The sequence below is a fragment of the Polistes dominula genome, unplaced genomic scaffold (genome assembly GCF_049000335.1).
Source record: "Polistes dominula isolate Pdom_NZ unplaced genomic scaffold, Pdom_raw_medaka contig_15, whole genome shotgun sequence".
In the NCBI taxonomy this organism is placed as follows: domain Eukaryota; kingdom Metazoa; phylum Arthropoda; class Insecta; order Hymenoptera; family Vespidae; genus Polistes; species Polistes dominula.
In genome coordinates, this window is record NW_028300915.1 from 9841086 (window position 1) to 9858014 (window position 16929).

General features: G+C 25.7%; 1 protein-coding gene across 1 annotated transcript; it reads left to right on the top strand.

Moving 5' to 3' along the window:
* Positions 1 to 304: 304 nt before the first annotated feature.
* Positions 305 to 1460, top strand: LOC149033265 (uncharacterized). Its single transcript, XM_089170187.1, has 2 exons — positions 305 to 346; positions 606 to 1460. Exons 1-2 carry the CDS (start codon positions 305 to 307, stop codon positions 1458 to 1460), a joined length of 897 nt encoding a protein of 298 aa, XP_089026313.1.
* The last annotated feature ends 15469 nt before the right edge of the window (positions 1461 to 16929 follow it).

Sequence of the window (16929 nt, forward strand, 5' to 3'; positions counted from 1 at the left end):
TACTCCGGAAGGAATATGAACAGATTACACATAAATACATCGATTTAGGATATATGTCGATCGTCAAAAACGAACCTATAGGAAGTTGCTATCTTCCCCACCACGCGGTTATCAAATCAGCTAGCACGACAACAAAGGTACGGGTCGTATTCGACGCCTCCGCGAAAAATGATAAGAGACTTTCTCTCAACGACACCTTATTAGTCGGACCTACAATACAAGACACATTAGTAGAACATTTATTACGATTCCGGACATATCGGTACGTATTAACAGCGGATATTGAGAAAATGTATCGGCAAATATGGATTCATCCAGACGATCATCAATATCAACGGATATTTTGGTGACATAACGAACAGATTCGCACGTTCGAACTTAATACGGTAACATTCGGAATAGCGTCAGCACCGTTTCTTGCCATATGAACCATCAAACAACTCGCGAAGGATAAAGGGGCTAATTATCCACTCGGAGCCGAAATACTTAACCGCGATCTATACGTAGACGACCTCATTACGGGAACTAATAATATCGAAACCCTCGGAAGGATACGCGATCAGACTATTGAAATGTTAAAACGAGGCGGTCTTAATATATGACAGTGGGCGTCTAACTTCCGACCGGTACTCGAAAATTTAGACATAAAAAACATCGATGTCGAGCTCTGCTCTGGGGAAAATCCTATTTTAAAGACACTCGGTATTTCATGGAACGCACATCATGATTGTTTAATTTACTCCGTCGCGCCAGTAGATATTCGCGAAAGAATTACCAAGCGACGAATTTTATCCGAAGTCGCAAAGATCTTTGATCCACTCGGACTTCTAGGACCCGTCATTCTAACAGCCAAAATCTTCATCCAAGACTGCTGGAAAACACATATCGACTGGGATGAATCGGTACCCAATACGTTACACACCTCGTGGATAAAGTTCGCAGAACAATTGACATTAATTGACAGTTTAACGATAGAAAGACGCGTCACACTCGACGACCCGATTGACGTGCAGGTGCATGGTTTTTGTGACGCGAGTCAATCTGGTTACGGCGACTGCTTATATGTAAGATCGCGAGATAAATTCGGTAACACATATGTACGTCTACTTTGCGCGAAAGGTCGTGTCGCTCCCCTTAAGAATACCACTATACCACGTTTAGAGCTATGCGGAGCATTAACACTCGCGCGATTATATAGAGAAGTCCGAACTGCCGGCGGATTGAAACCCGACAAGATAACCTTTTGGTCCGATTCGATGATTGTACTGGGTTGGCTGAAAAGAGACTCCAATACGTTAAAATTATACACGGCGAATCACGTGCGCGAAATACATGATATCTGTGAAAATATCACATGGCGACATGTGCGATCCGAGGACAACCCAGCGAACGCTTTATCTAGGGGACAACTTCCGCGCGATTTCCTAAAAGAACGATGCATGGAAAGGGAATTTTTCTAATTGCCGGACGTAAAGGGATTGTCGGTTTTAACGACGCGAATCGAATCCGGAAATGTATTTCAGCGATTCTCCGATTACGCGCGATTATTGAAAATTGTAGCTCGATGCCGACGATGGCTTAAAACTAACTCGTATAAGGGAGAATTGTCGACGGCGGAAATAACAGAAACGGAACGACGCGTTTTAAAGATCGTACAAGGCGAACAATTTCACGCCGAAAGGGAAAGAGTAGAAACAGCGGGGGGAGTCAAGAGCACAAGACTAGCCGCGTTAGATCCGATCCTCGACGAAGAAGGCTTAATTCGAGTGGGGGGCCGACTTCGAAACGCGAATTTAAGTTTCTATGAGAGATGTCCGATATTATTGCCCTCACATCATCACGTCACTGATCTTCTTATCCGAAAATTCCACGAATAAAATTTTCACGCTGGCATACAGACTACCCTCTATGCTCTTCGACAACGGTTTAGGCTTCTCGACGGTAAGAATCAAGTGCGAAGAATCGTACGTCATTGCGTGCGTTGCATTCGATTCCGTGCATCCGGCATCCGATATAAAATGGGGGATTTGCCAGGCTCTCGAGTGCAGGAAACCACTGCATTCTCCCATGTCGGAGTAGATTTTTTCGGGCCGATCTACGCGAAGGAAAAGAAATACCGTAATAAGGGTCGCGTTAAAATATACGGGTGTATCTTCATTTGTATGACTATCCAGACTGTACACATCGAATTAGTCAGCGATCTGACTACAGATGCCTTTTTGGCCGCTTTCCGGCGATTTGTAAGTTGAAAACTATTCCCACTCACGTTTATTCTGGTAATGGAACTAACTTCGTCGGGACTAATACCCAGTTAAAGAAACTGTATGACGAGTCGACATATATGTCCGACTCGAGTCGGACGAGTATAAGGCGAAGAGCCATGATTTCGCTGTAGATTGTAAAATCTCATGACCTTTCAATCATCCCCTGTTACCTTATTTTAGAGGTCTGGGGGGAAATTGCAGTCAAATCGTTCAAACATCATTTTAGACGAAACGTGGGCGAACTGCTCTTCGCATACGAAGAAGTAGACCACATTCGTTATCGAAATCGAAGTTATTTTAAATTTACGCCCGTTAAGCCTCATTTCGTCAGATTTAAATGACGCAACCATACTAACGCCTGCACATTTCTTTTAGATTAAGGGAACGTTTACGACATTGACGGAGGAAAATTATTACATTAAGATTCCCGCCAATCGATTGTCTTCAAGGAAACATCAAGAATGGATCTCAATCCAGCACAAAATCAAAGGAATATCTCCGTCATGCTCATTGACAAAATTCAACTACACACGAGTGGTTACCGTGAAGACGGTCCACGGAATTGTCAAGCACAATGTAACAACTATTTGTTCATTGTTAAATCATTGTCTTTAAGACCCAACGGTTCCCTTGTACGTACAAGTAAGGCGCCTGGCCAGCGATAATTCGAGAATGCTGACTAAGTCAGCGAAAATACGCTGAGCGATTCAGCGAATACGTCTAGCGTTATATCATAAGCAATCGAATGAACATGTTCAATAATTTATACAACTAGCGATATACTTAACTGATTCAATGACCTAGGTCGAAAGCATTGTAAATCGATGAGAATAAGCGTACAACACAACACATGTATTAAGAATATCATTGATCGTTACACTCTCAACGGGGGGAGTATGTACGATCCAAAAGGATCATACGGTAATTAGCAGTATTCAAAATTCGCGCGCATCCACCTCCATCGATTAAAGGTCTCGATCGATACTCATGGTGAGCATCGATCAACTACTAGTAACTACCGAAGCGCCCCTCTAGTCACCCCCACCTCTCGCCTCCCCACTTCTTACAACCAGTCCGTACACCCTGCGGGGCCAGTACAAAAGGACATTCTTCCAGTCCATTATAGAAAGCCTGTGAATACATATCGAAATCAAAGGAGTTAAGTTAAGTTAGTAAGCGAAGCGAACGAGAGGTGAGATCTTTCCATTATATACATTTTATATCGACGGTATTTTCCCGCGTGGTAATACCACGTGGTGGACTCTCATTTTTATAATTAAACAACATCCAGGGTTTTTATGCCGCAAGGCTTTTCCCTGACGAGCCAATAAAAAAGGCATTGTTTCTTTGTTTGGCTCAACCACGTGTTTTATTTTACACCTTAATCTAATCCTTCATTCTCCACTTCATAGCATATAAGTAATGATCAGAGGAATTTTCATTGAAGAATCTTTTGGTCAGAACAATATTTGTAAAATCGCTCTATATTGCTTTTTTTTTGAGATACTTTAAAAAATGTTAAAAAAGGTGGGAATTTTTTTATAATTTCTTTAATATATCTCGAAGAGTAATGGAAATACAATATCTTTGTATATAACCTTTTTTGTAGGAAATAAAATTTTAACAAAACACAATATTTGTAAAATCGATCTATCTTGCTTTCTTTTTGAGATATTTAAAAAAATGTAAAAAATGGAGGGCATTTGTGTTTCATTTTTTTAAATAACTTGAAAAGTAAGGGAAATACAATATTTTTGTATAAAACGTTTGTTGTAGAAAATAAAATTGTCTACAAAACATAATATTTGTAAAATCTCTATCTTGCTTCCTTTTTGAGATATTTTAAAAAATGTAAAAAAAGGTGGGAATTGCTTTTATTTTTTTTTGATGTATCTCTAAAAGTAAAGGACATACAATATCTTTGTATATGACCTTTTTTGTAGGAAATAATATTGCTTACAAAAAAGAATATTTGTGAAATCGCTCTTTCTTGCTTTCTTTTTGAGATAATTAAAAAAATGTAAAATATAGTGTAGATTTGTTTTTTATTTTATAATATATCTCAAAAAGTAAGGAAAATACAATATCTTTGTATATAACCTTCTTTGTAGGAAATAAAATTGTCTACAAAACATAATATTTGTAAAATCGCTCTATCTTGCTTAGTTTTTGAGATATTTTTAGAAATGTAAAAAAAGTTTGTAGTTTGTTTTTTATATTTAGAAAATATCTCGAAAAGTAAGGGAAATACAATATCTTTGTATAAAATATTTTTTGTAGTAAATAAAATTGTCTACAAAACATAATATTTGTAAAATCGGTCTATCTTGCTTAGTTTTTGAGATATTTTTAAAAATGTAAAAAAAGTTTAGAATGTGTTTTTTATATGTAGAAAATATCTCGAAAAGTAAGGGAAATACAATATTTTTGTATATAACGTATTTTGTAGGAAATAAAATTGTTTAAAAAACTTATTATTTGTAAAATCTCTCTATCTTGCTTTCTTTTTGAGATATTTTAAAAAATGTAAAAAAAGGTGGGAATTGTTTTTATTTTTTTTGATATATCTCAAAAAGTAAAGGAAAAACAATATCTTTGTATATAACCTCTTTTGTAGAAAATAAAATTTTTTAAAAAACATACTATTTTTAAAATCGCTGTACTTTGCTGAGTTTTTAAGATATTTAAAAAAATGTAAAAAAAGTTGGGAATTTGTTTTTTTTTTTTTAATATATCACAAAAAGTAAGGGAAATACAATATCTTTCCCCATAACCTTTTTTGGAGTAAATAAAATTGTCTACAAAACATACTAGTCGTAAATCGCTTTATCTTGCTTAGTTTTTGAGATATATAAAAAAATGTAAAAAAAGGTTAGAATTTTATTTTAATTTTTTTAATACATCTCGAAAAGTAATGGAAATACAATATATTTTTATATAACCTTCCTTTTAGGAAATAAAATTATCTATAAAACACAATATTTGTAAGATCGGTCTATCTTGGTTTCTTTTTGAGATATTTACGAAAATGTAAAAAAAGGTTACAATTTGATTTTTATTTTTTTAAATATATCTCGAAAAGTAAGGAAATCACAATTTCTTTGTATATAACCTTCTTTGTAAGAAATAAAATTGTCTACTAAACATAATATTTGTAAAATCGCTCTATATTGCTTAGTTTTTGAGATACTTTAAAAAATGTTAAAAAAGGTGGGAATTTTTTTATAATTTCTTTAATATATCTCCAAAAGTAATGAAAATACAATATCTTTGTATATAACCTTTTTTGTAGGAAATAAAATTTTAACAAAACACAATATTTGTAAAATCGATCTATCTTGCTTTCTTTTTGAGATATTTAAAAAATTGTAAAAAATGGAGGGCATTTGTGTTTAATTTTTTTAAATAACTTGAAAAGTAAGGGAAATACAATATTTTTGTATATAACGTTTGTTTTAGAAAATAAAATTGTTTAAAAAACATAATATTTTTAAAATTGCTCTATATTTCTTAGTTTTTGAGATATTTTAAAAAATGTAAAAAAAGTTGAGAATTTGTTTTTTATTTTTTTAATATATCTCGAAAAGTTAGGGAAATACAATATCTTTGTATATAAACTTTTTTGTAGAATGTAAAAATGTCTACAAAACATACTATTTGTAAAATCGCTCTGTCTTGCTTATTTTTGATATATTTTAAAAAGTGTAAAAAAAGGTAGGAATTTTTTTTTTATTCTTTAAATATATCTCGAAAAGTAACGGAAATACAATACTTTTGTATATAAACTTTTTTGTAGTAAATAAAATTTTCTACAAAACATAGTATTTGTAAAATCGCTCTATCTTGTTTTCTTTTTGAGATATTTAAAAAAATGTAATCAAAAGTGGGAATTTGTTTTTATTTTTTAAATATATCTTGAAAAGTAAGGGCAGTACAATTTCTTTGAATAAAACCTTTTTTGTAGGAAGTAAGCATGTCTACAGAACATACTATTTGTAAAATCGCTCTATCTTGCTTAGTTTTTGAGATATTTTAAAAAATGTAAAAAAAAGGTGGGAACTTGTTTTTTATTTTTTAAAAATATCTCAAAAAGTAAGGGAGATACAATATCTTTGTAAATAACTTTTCTTGTAGGAAATAAAATGTTCAACAAAACACAATTTATGTAAATTCGCTCGATCTTGCTTAGTTTTTGAGATATTTTAAGAAATGTAAAAAAAGTTGGGAATTTAAGTTTAGTTTTTTTAATATATCTCTAAAAGTAATGGAAATACAATATGTTTGTATATAACCTTCTTTTTAGGAAATAAAATTATCTATAAAACACAATATTTGTAAAATCGGTCTATCTTGGTTTCTTTTTGAGATATTTACAAAAATGTAAAAAAAGGTTACAATTTGATTTTTATTTTTTTAAATATATCTCGAAAAGTAATGAAATCACAATATCTTTGTATATAACCTTCTTTGTAAGAAATAAAATTGTCTACAAAACATACTAGTCGTAAATCGCTTTATCTTGCTTAGTTTTTGAGATATATAAAAAAATGTAAAAAAAGGTTAGAATTTTTTTTATTATTTCTTTAATATATCTCGAAAAGTAATGGAAATACAATATCTTTGTATATAACCTTTTTTGTAGGAAATAAAATTTTAACAAAACACAATATTTGTAAAATCGATCTATCTTGCTTTCTTTTTGAGATATTTAAAAAAATGTAAAAAATGGAGGGCCTTTGTGTTTAATTTTTTTAAATAACTTGAAAAGTAAGGGAAATACAATATTTTTGTATATAACGTTTGTTGTAGAAAATAAAATTGTCTACAAAACATAATATTTGTAAAATCTCTCTATATTGCTTTCTTTTTGAGATATTTTAAAAAATGTAAAAAAAGGTGGGAATTGTTTTTATTTTTTTTTTAAAATATATCTCGAAAAGTAAAGAACATACAATATCTTTGTATACGACCTTTTTTGTAGGAAATAATATTGCTTTCAAAAAAATATATTTGTAAAATCGCTTTTTCTTGCTTTCTTTTTTAGATAATTAAAAAAATGTAAAATATAGTGTAGATTTGTTCTTTATTTTATAATATATCTCACAAAGTAAGGGAAATACAATATCTTTGTATATAAACTTCTTTGTAGGAAATAAAATTGTCTACAAAACACAATATTTGTATAATCAATCTATCTTGCTTTCTTTTTGAGATATTTAAAAAAATGTAAAAAATAGTGGAAACTTGTTTTTTATTTCTAAATATATCTCGGAAAGTAAGAGAAATACAATATCTTTGTATATAACCATTTTTGTAGTAAATAAAATTGTCTACAAAACATAATATTTGTAAAATTGCTGTATCTTGGTTTCTTTTTGAGATATTTAAAAAAATGTAAAAAATTGTAGGAATTTGTTTTTTATATTTTAAATATATCTCGAAAAGTAAGGGCAATACAATATCTTTGTATATAACGTTTGTTGTAGAAAATAAAATTGTCTACAAAACATAATATTTGAAAAATCTCTCTATCTTGCTTTCTTTTTGAGATATTTTAAAAAATGTAAAAAAAAGGTGGGAATTGTTTTTATTTTTTTAATATATCTCGAAAAGTAAGGGAAATACAATATCTTTGTATATAAACTTTTTTTGTAGGATGTAAAAATGTCTACAAAACATACTATTTGTAAAATCGATCTGTCTTGCTTATTTTTGATAAATTTTAAAAAGTGTAAAAAAAGGTAGGAATTTTTTTTTTTATTTTTTAAATATATCTCGAAAAGTAACGGAAATACAATACCTTTGTATATGAACTTTTTTGTAGGAAATAAAATTTTCTTCAAAACATAATATATGTAAAATCGCTCTATCTTGTTTTCTTTTTGAGATATTTAAAAAAATGTAATAAAAAGTGGGAATTTGTTTTTATTTTTTAAATATGTCTTGAAAAGTAAAGGCAGTACAATTACTTTGTATAAAACCTTTTTTGTAGGAAGTAAAAATGTCTACAGAATATACTATTTGTAAAATCGCTCTATCTTGCTTAGTTTTTGAGATATTTTAAAAAATGTAAATAAAGATGGGAACTTGTTTTTTATTTTTTAAAAATATCTTAAAAAGTAAGGGAGATACAATATCTTTGTAAATAACTTTTTTTATAGGAAATAAAATGTTCAACAAAACACAATTTATGTAAATTCGCTCGATCTTGCTTAGTTTTCGAGATATTTTAAGAAATGTAAAAAAAGGTGGGAATTTAAGTTTAGTTTTTTTAATATATATCGAAAAGTAAGGAAAATACAATATCTTAGTATATAGCCATTTTTGTAGTAAATAAAATTGTCTATAAAACATTATATTTGTAAAATCGCTGTACGTTGCTTAGTTTTTGAGATATTTAAAAAAATGTAAAAAAAGTTGGGAATTTGTTTTATTTTTTTAATATATCACAAAAAGTAAAGGAAATACAATATCTTTCCCTATAACATTTTTTGGAGTAAATAAAATTGTCTACAAAACATAATATTTGTAATATCGATCTATCTTGCTTTCTTTTTTTGAGATATTAAAAAAAATGTAAAATATGGTGTAGATTTGTTTTTATTTTTTAAAAATATCTCAAAAAGTAAGGAAAATACAATATCTTTGCATATAACTTTTTTTGTAAGAAATAAAATTGTCTACAAAACATACTAGTTGTAAATCGCTTTATCTTGCTTAGTTTTTGAGATATATAAAAAAATGTAAAAAAAGGTGGGAATTTTTTTATAATTTTTTTAATATATCTCGAAAAGTAATGAAAATACAATATCTTTGTATATAACCTTTTTTGTAGGAAATAAAATTTTAACAAAACACAATATTTGTAAAATCGATCTATCTTGCTTTCTTTTTGAGATATTTAAGAAAATGTAAAAAATGGAGGGCATTTGTGTTTAATTTTTTTAAATAACTTGAAAAGTAACAGAAATACAATATTTTTGTATATAACGTTTGTTGTAGAAAATAAAATTGTCTACAAAACATAATATTTGTAAAATCTCTCTATCTTGCTTTCTTTTTGAGATATTTTAAAAAATGTAAAAAAAGGTGGGAATTGTTTTTATTTTTTTTTGATATATCTCGAAAAGTAATAGGAATACAATATCTTTAATACAACCTTCTTTGTAGAAAATGAAATTGTCTACAAAACACGATATTTGTTAAATCGCTCTATCTTTCTTTCTTTTTGAGATATTTAAAAAAATGTAAAAAAAGGTGAGAATTTTATTTTTAATTTTTTAATATCTCTTGAAAAGTAGTGGAAATACAATATCCTTGTATATAATCTTTTTTGTTGGGAATAAAATTGTCTAAAAAACATAATATTTGTAAAATCGCTCTATCTTGCTTAGTTTTTGAGATAATTTAAAATATGTAAATAAAGTTTAGAAATTGTTTTTTATTTTTAGAAAATATCTCGAAAAGTAAGGGAGATACAATATTTTTGTAAATAACCTTCTCTGTAGGAATTAAAATTGTCTACAAAACATAATATTTGTAAAATAGCTTTTTCTTGCTTTCTTTTTGAGATATTTAAAAAAATGTAAAAATAGGAGGGAATTCGAGTTTAATTTTTTTAATATATCTCGAAAAGTAAGGGAAATACAATATCTTTGCATATAACCATTTTTGTAGTAAATAAAGTTGTCTACAAAACATTATATTTTTAAAATCGCTCTGTCTTGCTTAGTTTTTGAGATATTTAATAAAAGGTAAAAAAGGTTTGAATATGTTTTTTATATTTTTGATGATATCTCGAAAATTAATGGAAATACAATACCTTTGTATATAAACTTTTTTGTAGAAAATAAAATTGTCTACAAAAAATACTATTTGTAAAATCGCTCTATCTTGCTTATGTTTGATTTATTTTAAGAAGTGTAAAAAAAGATAGGAATTTTTTTTTTTTTTTTTTTTTAATATCTCAAAAAGTAATGGAGATACAATATCTTTGTATATACCTTGTTTTGTGGGTAATAAAATGTTCAACAAAACACAAATTTTTGTAAAATCGCTCCATCTTGCTAAGTTTTTGAGATATTTAATAAAAGGTAAAAAAAGGTTTGAATATGTTTTTTATATTTTTGATTATATCTCCAAAATTAATGGAAATACATCACCTTTGTATATAAACTTTTTTGTAGAAAATAAAACTGGCTACAAAAAATACTATTTGTAAAATCGCTCTATCTTGCTTATTTTTGATTTATTTTAAGAAGTGTAAAAAAAGATAGGGATTTTTTTTTTATTTTTTAAAATAGCTAAAAAATTAAAGGAGATACAATATCTTTGTATATAACTTTTTTTGTAGGAAATAAAATTGTCTACAAAACTTAATATTTGTAAAATGTCTTTAAATTGCTTACTTTTTGAGATATTTAAAAAATTTTTAAAAAAAGTAGGAATTTGTTTTTTATTTTTTTTAAATATCTCAAAAAGTAATGAAGATACAATATCTTTGTATATAACTTGTTTTGTGAAGGAAATAAAATGTTCAACAAAAATACAATTTATGTAAAATCGCTCTATCTTTCTTAGTTTTTTAGATATTTTAAATAAATGTAAAAAAAGGAGGGAATTTGAGTTTAATTTTTTTAATATATCTCGAAAAGTAAGGGAAATACAATATCTTTGTATATAAACATTTTTGTAGTAAATATAATTGTCTACAAATCATAATATTTGTAAAATCGCTCTATCTTGCTTAGTTTTTGAGATATTTTAAAAAGTGTAAAAGAAGGTTGGAATTTGTTTTATTTTATAAAAATATCTCAAAAAGTAAGAGAGATACAATATCTTTGTATATAACCATTTTTGTAGTAAATAAAATTGTCTACAAAACATAATATTTGTTAAATCGGTCTATCTTGCTTTCTTTTAGGGATATTTAAAAAAAAGTAAAAAATAGTGGGAATTTGTTTTTTATTTTTTTAATATACCTCGAAAAGTAAGGGAGATGCAATAACTTTGTACACAATCTTTTCTGTAGTAAATATAATTGTCTACAAAACATAATATTTGTAAAATCGCTCTATATTGCTTAGTTTTTAGGATATTTTAAAAAATGTAAAAAAAGGAGGGAATTTAAGTTTAATTTTTTTAATATATCTCGAGATGTAAAGGAGATACAATATCTTTGTATATAAATTTTTTTGTAGGAAATAAAATGTTTAAAAAACACAATTTATGTAAAATCGCTCTATCTTGCTTAGTTATTGAGATATTTTAAAAAATGTAAATAAAGTTTGGAATTTGTTTTTTATTTTTAGAAAATATCTCGAAAAGTAAGGGAGATACAATATTTTTGTAAATTACCTTCTCTGTAGGAATTAAAATTGTCTACAAAACATAATATTTGTAAAATAGCTCTATCGTGCTTTCTTTTTTGAGATATTTAAAAAAATGTAAAAAAAGGAGGGAATTTGAATTTAATTTTTTTAATATATCTCGAAAAGAAAGGGAAATGCAATATCTTTGTATATAACCATTTTTGTAGTAAATAAAATTGTCTACAAAACATAATATTTGTAAAATCGCTCTGTCTTGCTTATTTTGACTTATTTTAAGAAGTGTAAAAAAAGGTAGGATTTTTTTTTTTTTTTTTAAATATCTCAAAAAGTAATGGAGATACAATATCTTTGTATATACCTTTTTTTGTAGGAAATAAAATGTTCAACAAAACACAAATTTTTGTAAAATCGCTTCATCTTGCAAAGTTTTTGAGATATTTAAAAAAATGTAAAAAATAGTAGGAATTTGTTTTTTATTTTTTTAATATATCTCGAAAAGTAAAGGAGATACAATATCTTTGTATATAACCTTTTTTGTAGGAAGTAAAAATGTCTACAAAACTTACTATTTGTAAAATCGCTCTATCTGGCTTAGTTTGGATACATTTTAAAAAGTGTAAAAAAAGGTTGGAATTTGTTTTTTATTTTTTAAAAATATCTTAAAAAGTAAGAGAGATACAATATCTTGGTATATAAATTTTTTTGAAGGAAATAAAATGTTCAACAAAACACAATTTATGTAAAATCGCTCTATCTTGATTAGTTTTAGAGATATTTTAAAAAATTTAAAAAAAGGAGGGAATTTGAGTTTAGTTTTTTTTAATATATCTCGAAAAGTAAGGGAAATACAATATCTTTTTATATAACCATTTTTTTAGTAAATAAAATTGTCTACAAAACATAATATTTGTAAATTCGCTCTATCATGTTTTCTTTTCGAGATATTTAAAAAAATGTAAAAAAAGGTGAGAATTTGATTTTTATTTTTTTAATATATCTCGAAAAATAAGAAAATTCCATTATCTTTGTATATTACCTTTTTTGTAGAAAGTAAAAATGTCTACAAAACATACTATTTGTAAAATCGCTCTATATTGCTTAGTTTTTGAGATATTTTAGAAAGTGTAAAAAAAGGTAGGAATTATTTTTTTATTTTTTAAAATATCTCAAAATTTAAAGGAGATACAATATCTTTGTATATAAATTTTTTCGTAGGAAATAAAATGTTCAAAAAAACACAATTTATGTAAAATCGCTCTATCTTGCTTAGTTTTTTAGATATTTTAAATAAATGTAAAAAAAGGATGGAATTTGAGTTTAATTTTTTTAATATATCTCGAAAAGTAAGGGAAATACAATATCTTTGTATATAACAATTTTTTTACTAAATAAAATTGTCTACATAACATAATATTTGTAAATTCGCTCTATCTTGTTTTCTTTTTTAAATATTTAAAATAATGTAAAAAATAGTGGGAATTTGTTTTTTATATTTTAAATATATCTCGAAAAGTAAGGAAAATACAATATCTTTGTATATTACCTTTTTTGTAGAAAGTAAAAATGTCTACAAAATATACTATTTGTAAAATCGCTCTATATTGCTTAGTTTTTAAGATATTTTAGAAAGTGTAAAAAAAGGTGGGATTTTTTTTTATTTTTTTAAATATCTCAAAAAGAAATGAAGATACAATATCTTTGTATATAACTTTTTTTGTAGGAAATAAAATGTTCAACAAAACACAATTTATGTAAAATCGCTCTATCTTGCTTAGTTTTTTAGATATTTTAAATAAATGTAAAAAAAGGATGGAATTTGAGTTTAATTTTTTTAATATATCTCGAAAAGTAAGGGAAATACAATATCTTTGTATATAAACATTTTTGTAGTAAATAAAATTGTCTACAAAACATAATATTTGTAAAATCGCTCTATCTGGCTTAGTTTGGATACATTTTAGAAAGTGTAAAAAAAGGTGGGAATTTTTTTTTTATTTTTTAAAATTATCTCAAAAAGTAAGAGAGATACAATATCTTGGTATATAAATTTTTCTGAAGAAAATAAAATGTTCAACAAAACAAAATTTATGTAAAATCGCTCTATCTTGATTAGTTTTAGAGATATATTAAAAAATTTAAAAAAAGGAGGGAATTTGTTTTTTATATTTTAAATATATCTCGAAAAGTAAGGGAAATACAATATCTTTGTATATTACCTTTTTTGTAGAAAGTAAAAATGTGTACAAAACATATTATTTGTAAAATCGCCTTATATTGCTTAGTTTTTGAGATATTTTAGAAAGTGTAAAAAAAGGTAGGAATTTTTTTTTATTTTTTAAAATATCTCAAAATTTAAAGGAGATACAATATCTTTGATATAACCTTTTTTGTAGGAAGTAAAAATGTCTACAAAACTTACTATTTGTAAAATCGCTCTATCTGGCTTAGTTTGGATACATTTTAAAAAGTGTAAAAAAAGGTTGGAATTTGTTTTTTATTTTTTAAAAATATCTTAAAAAGTAAGAGAGATACAATATCTTGGTATATAAATTTTTTTGAAGGAAATAAAATGTTCAACAAAACACAATTTATGTAAAATCGCTCTATCTTGATTAGTTTTAGAGATATTTTAAAAAATTTAAAAAAAGGAGGGAATTTGAGTTTAGTTTTTTTAATATATCTCGAAAAGTAAGGGAAATACAATATCTTTTTATATAACCATTTTTTTAGTAAATAAAATTGTCTACAAAACATAATATTTGTAAATTCGCTCTATCATGTTTTCTTTTCGAGATATTTAAAAAAATGTAAAAAAAGGTGAGAATTTGATTTTTATTTTTTTAATATATCTCGAAAAATAAGAAAATTCCATTATCTTTGTATATTACCTTTTTTGTAGAAAGTAAAAATGTCTACAAAACATACTATTTGTAAAATCGCTCTATATTGCTTAGTTTTTGAGATATTTTAGAAAGTGTAAAAAAAGGTAGGAATTATTTTTTTATTTTTTAAAATATCTCAAAATTTAAAGGAGATACAATATCTTTGTATATAAATTTTTTCGTAGGAAATAAAATGTTTAAAAAAACACAATTTATGTAAAATCGCTCTATCTTGCTTAGTTTTTTAGATATTTTAAATAAATGTAAAAAAAGGATGGAATTTGAGTTTAATTTTTTTAATATATCTCGAAAAGTAAGGGAAATACAATATCTTTGTATATAACAATTTTTTTAGTAAATAAAATTGTCTACATAACATAATATTTGTAAATTCGCTCTATCTTATTTTCTTTTTTAAATATTTAAAATAATGTAAAAAATAGTGGGAATTTGTTTTTTATATTTTAAATATATCTCGAAAAGTAAGGAAAATACAATATCTTTGTATATTACCTTTTTTGTAGAAAGTAAAAATGTCTACAAAATATACTATTTGTAATATCGCTCTATATTGCTTAGTTTTTAAGATATTTTAGAAAGTGTAAAAAAAGGTGGGATTTTTTTTTATTTTTTTAAATATCTCAAAAAGAAATGAAGATACAATATCTTTGTATATAACTTTTTTTGTAGGAAATAAAATGTTCAACAAAACACAATTTATGTAAAATCGCTCTATCTTGCTTAGTTTTTTAGATATTTTAAATAAATGTAAAAAAAGGATGGAATTTGAGTTTAATTTTTTTAATATATCTCGAAAAGTAAGGGAAATACAATATCTTTGTATATAAACATTTTTGTAGTAAATAAAATTGTCTACAAAACATAATATTTGTAAAATCGCTCTATCTGGCTTAGTTTGGATACATTTTAGAAAGTGTAAAAAAAGGTGGGAATTTTTTTTTTATTTTTTAAAATTATCTCAAAAAGTAAGAGAGATACAATATCTTGGTATATAAATTTTTCTGAAGAAAATAAAATGTTCAACAAAACAAAATTTATGTAAAATCGCTCTATCTTGATTAGTTTTAGAGATATATTAAAAAATTTAAAAAAAGGAGGGAATTTGTTTTTTATATTTTAAATATATCTCGAAAAGTAAGGGAAATACAATATCTTTGTATATTACCTTTTTTGTAGAAAGTAAAAATGTGTACAAAACATATTATTTGTAAAATCGCCTTATATTGCTTAGTTTTTGAGATATTTTAGAAAGTGTAAAAAAAGGTAGGAATTTTTTTTTTATTTTTTAAAATATCTCAAAATTTAAAGGAGATACAATATCTTTGATATAACCTTTTTTGTAGGAAGTAAAAATGTCTACAAAACTTACTATTTGTAAAATCGCTCTATCTGGCTTAGTTTGGATACATTTTAAAAAGTGTAAAAAAAGGTTGGAATTTGTTTTTTATTTTTTAAAAATATCTTAAAAAGTAAGAGAGATACAATATCTTGGTATATAAATTTTTTTGAAGGAAATAAAATGTTCAACAAAACACAATTTATGTAAAATCGCTCTATCTTGATTAGTTTTAGAGATATTTTAAAAAATTTAAAAAAAGGAGGGAATTTGAGTTTAGTTTTTTTAATATATCTCGAAAAGTAAGGGAAATACAATATCTTTTTATATAACCATTTTTTTAGTAAATAAAATTGTCTACAAAACATAATATTTGTAAATTCGCTCTATCATGTTTTTCTTTTCGAGATATTTAAAAAAATGTAAAAAAAGGTGAGAATTTGATTTTTATTTTTTTAATATATCTCGAAAAATAAGAAAATTCCATTATCTTTGTATATTACCTTTTTTGTAGAAAGTAAAAATGTCTACAAAACATACTATTTGTAAAATCGCTCTATATTGCTTAGTTTTTGAGATATTTTAGAAAGTGTAAAAAAAGGTAGGAATTATTTTTTTATTTTTTAAAATATCTCAAAATTTAAAGGAGATACAATATCTTTGTATATAAATTTTTTCGTAGGAAATAAAATGTTTAAAAAAACACAATTTATGTAAAATCGCTCTATCTTGCTTAGTTTTTTAGATATTTTAAATAAATGTAAAAAAAGGATGGAATTTGAGTTTAATTTTTTTAATATATCTCGAAAAGTAAGGGAAATACAATATCTTTGTATATAACAATTTTTTTAGTAAATAAAATTGTCTACATAACATAATATTTGTAAATTCGCTCTATCTTATTTTCTTTTAAATATTTAAAATAATGTAAAAAATAGTGGGAATTTGTTTTTTATATTTTAAATATATCTCGAAAAGTAAGGAAAATACAATATCTTTGTATATTACCTTTTTTGTAGAAAGTAAAAATGTCTACAAAATATACTATTTGTAATATCGCTCTATATTGCTTAGTTTTTAAGATATTTTAGAAA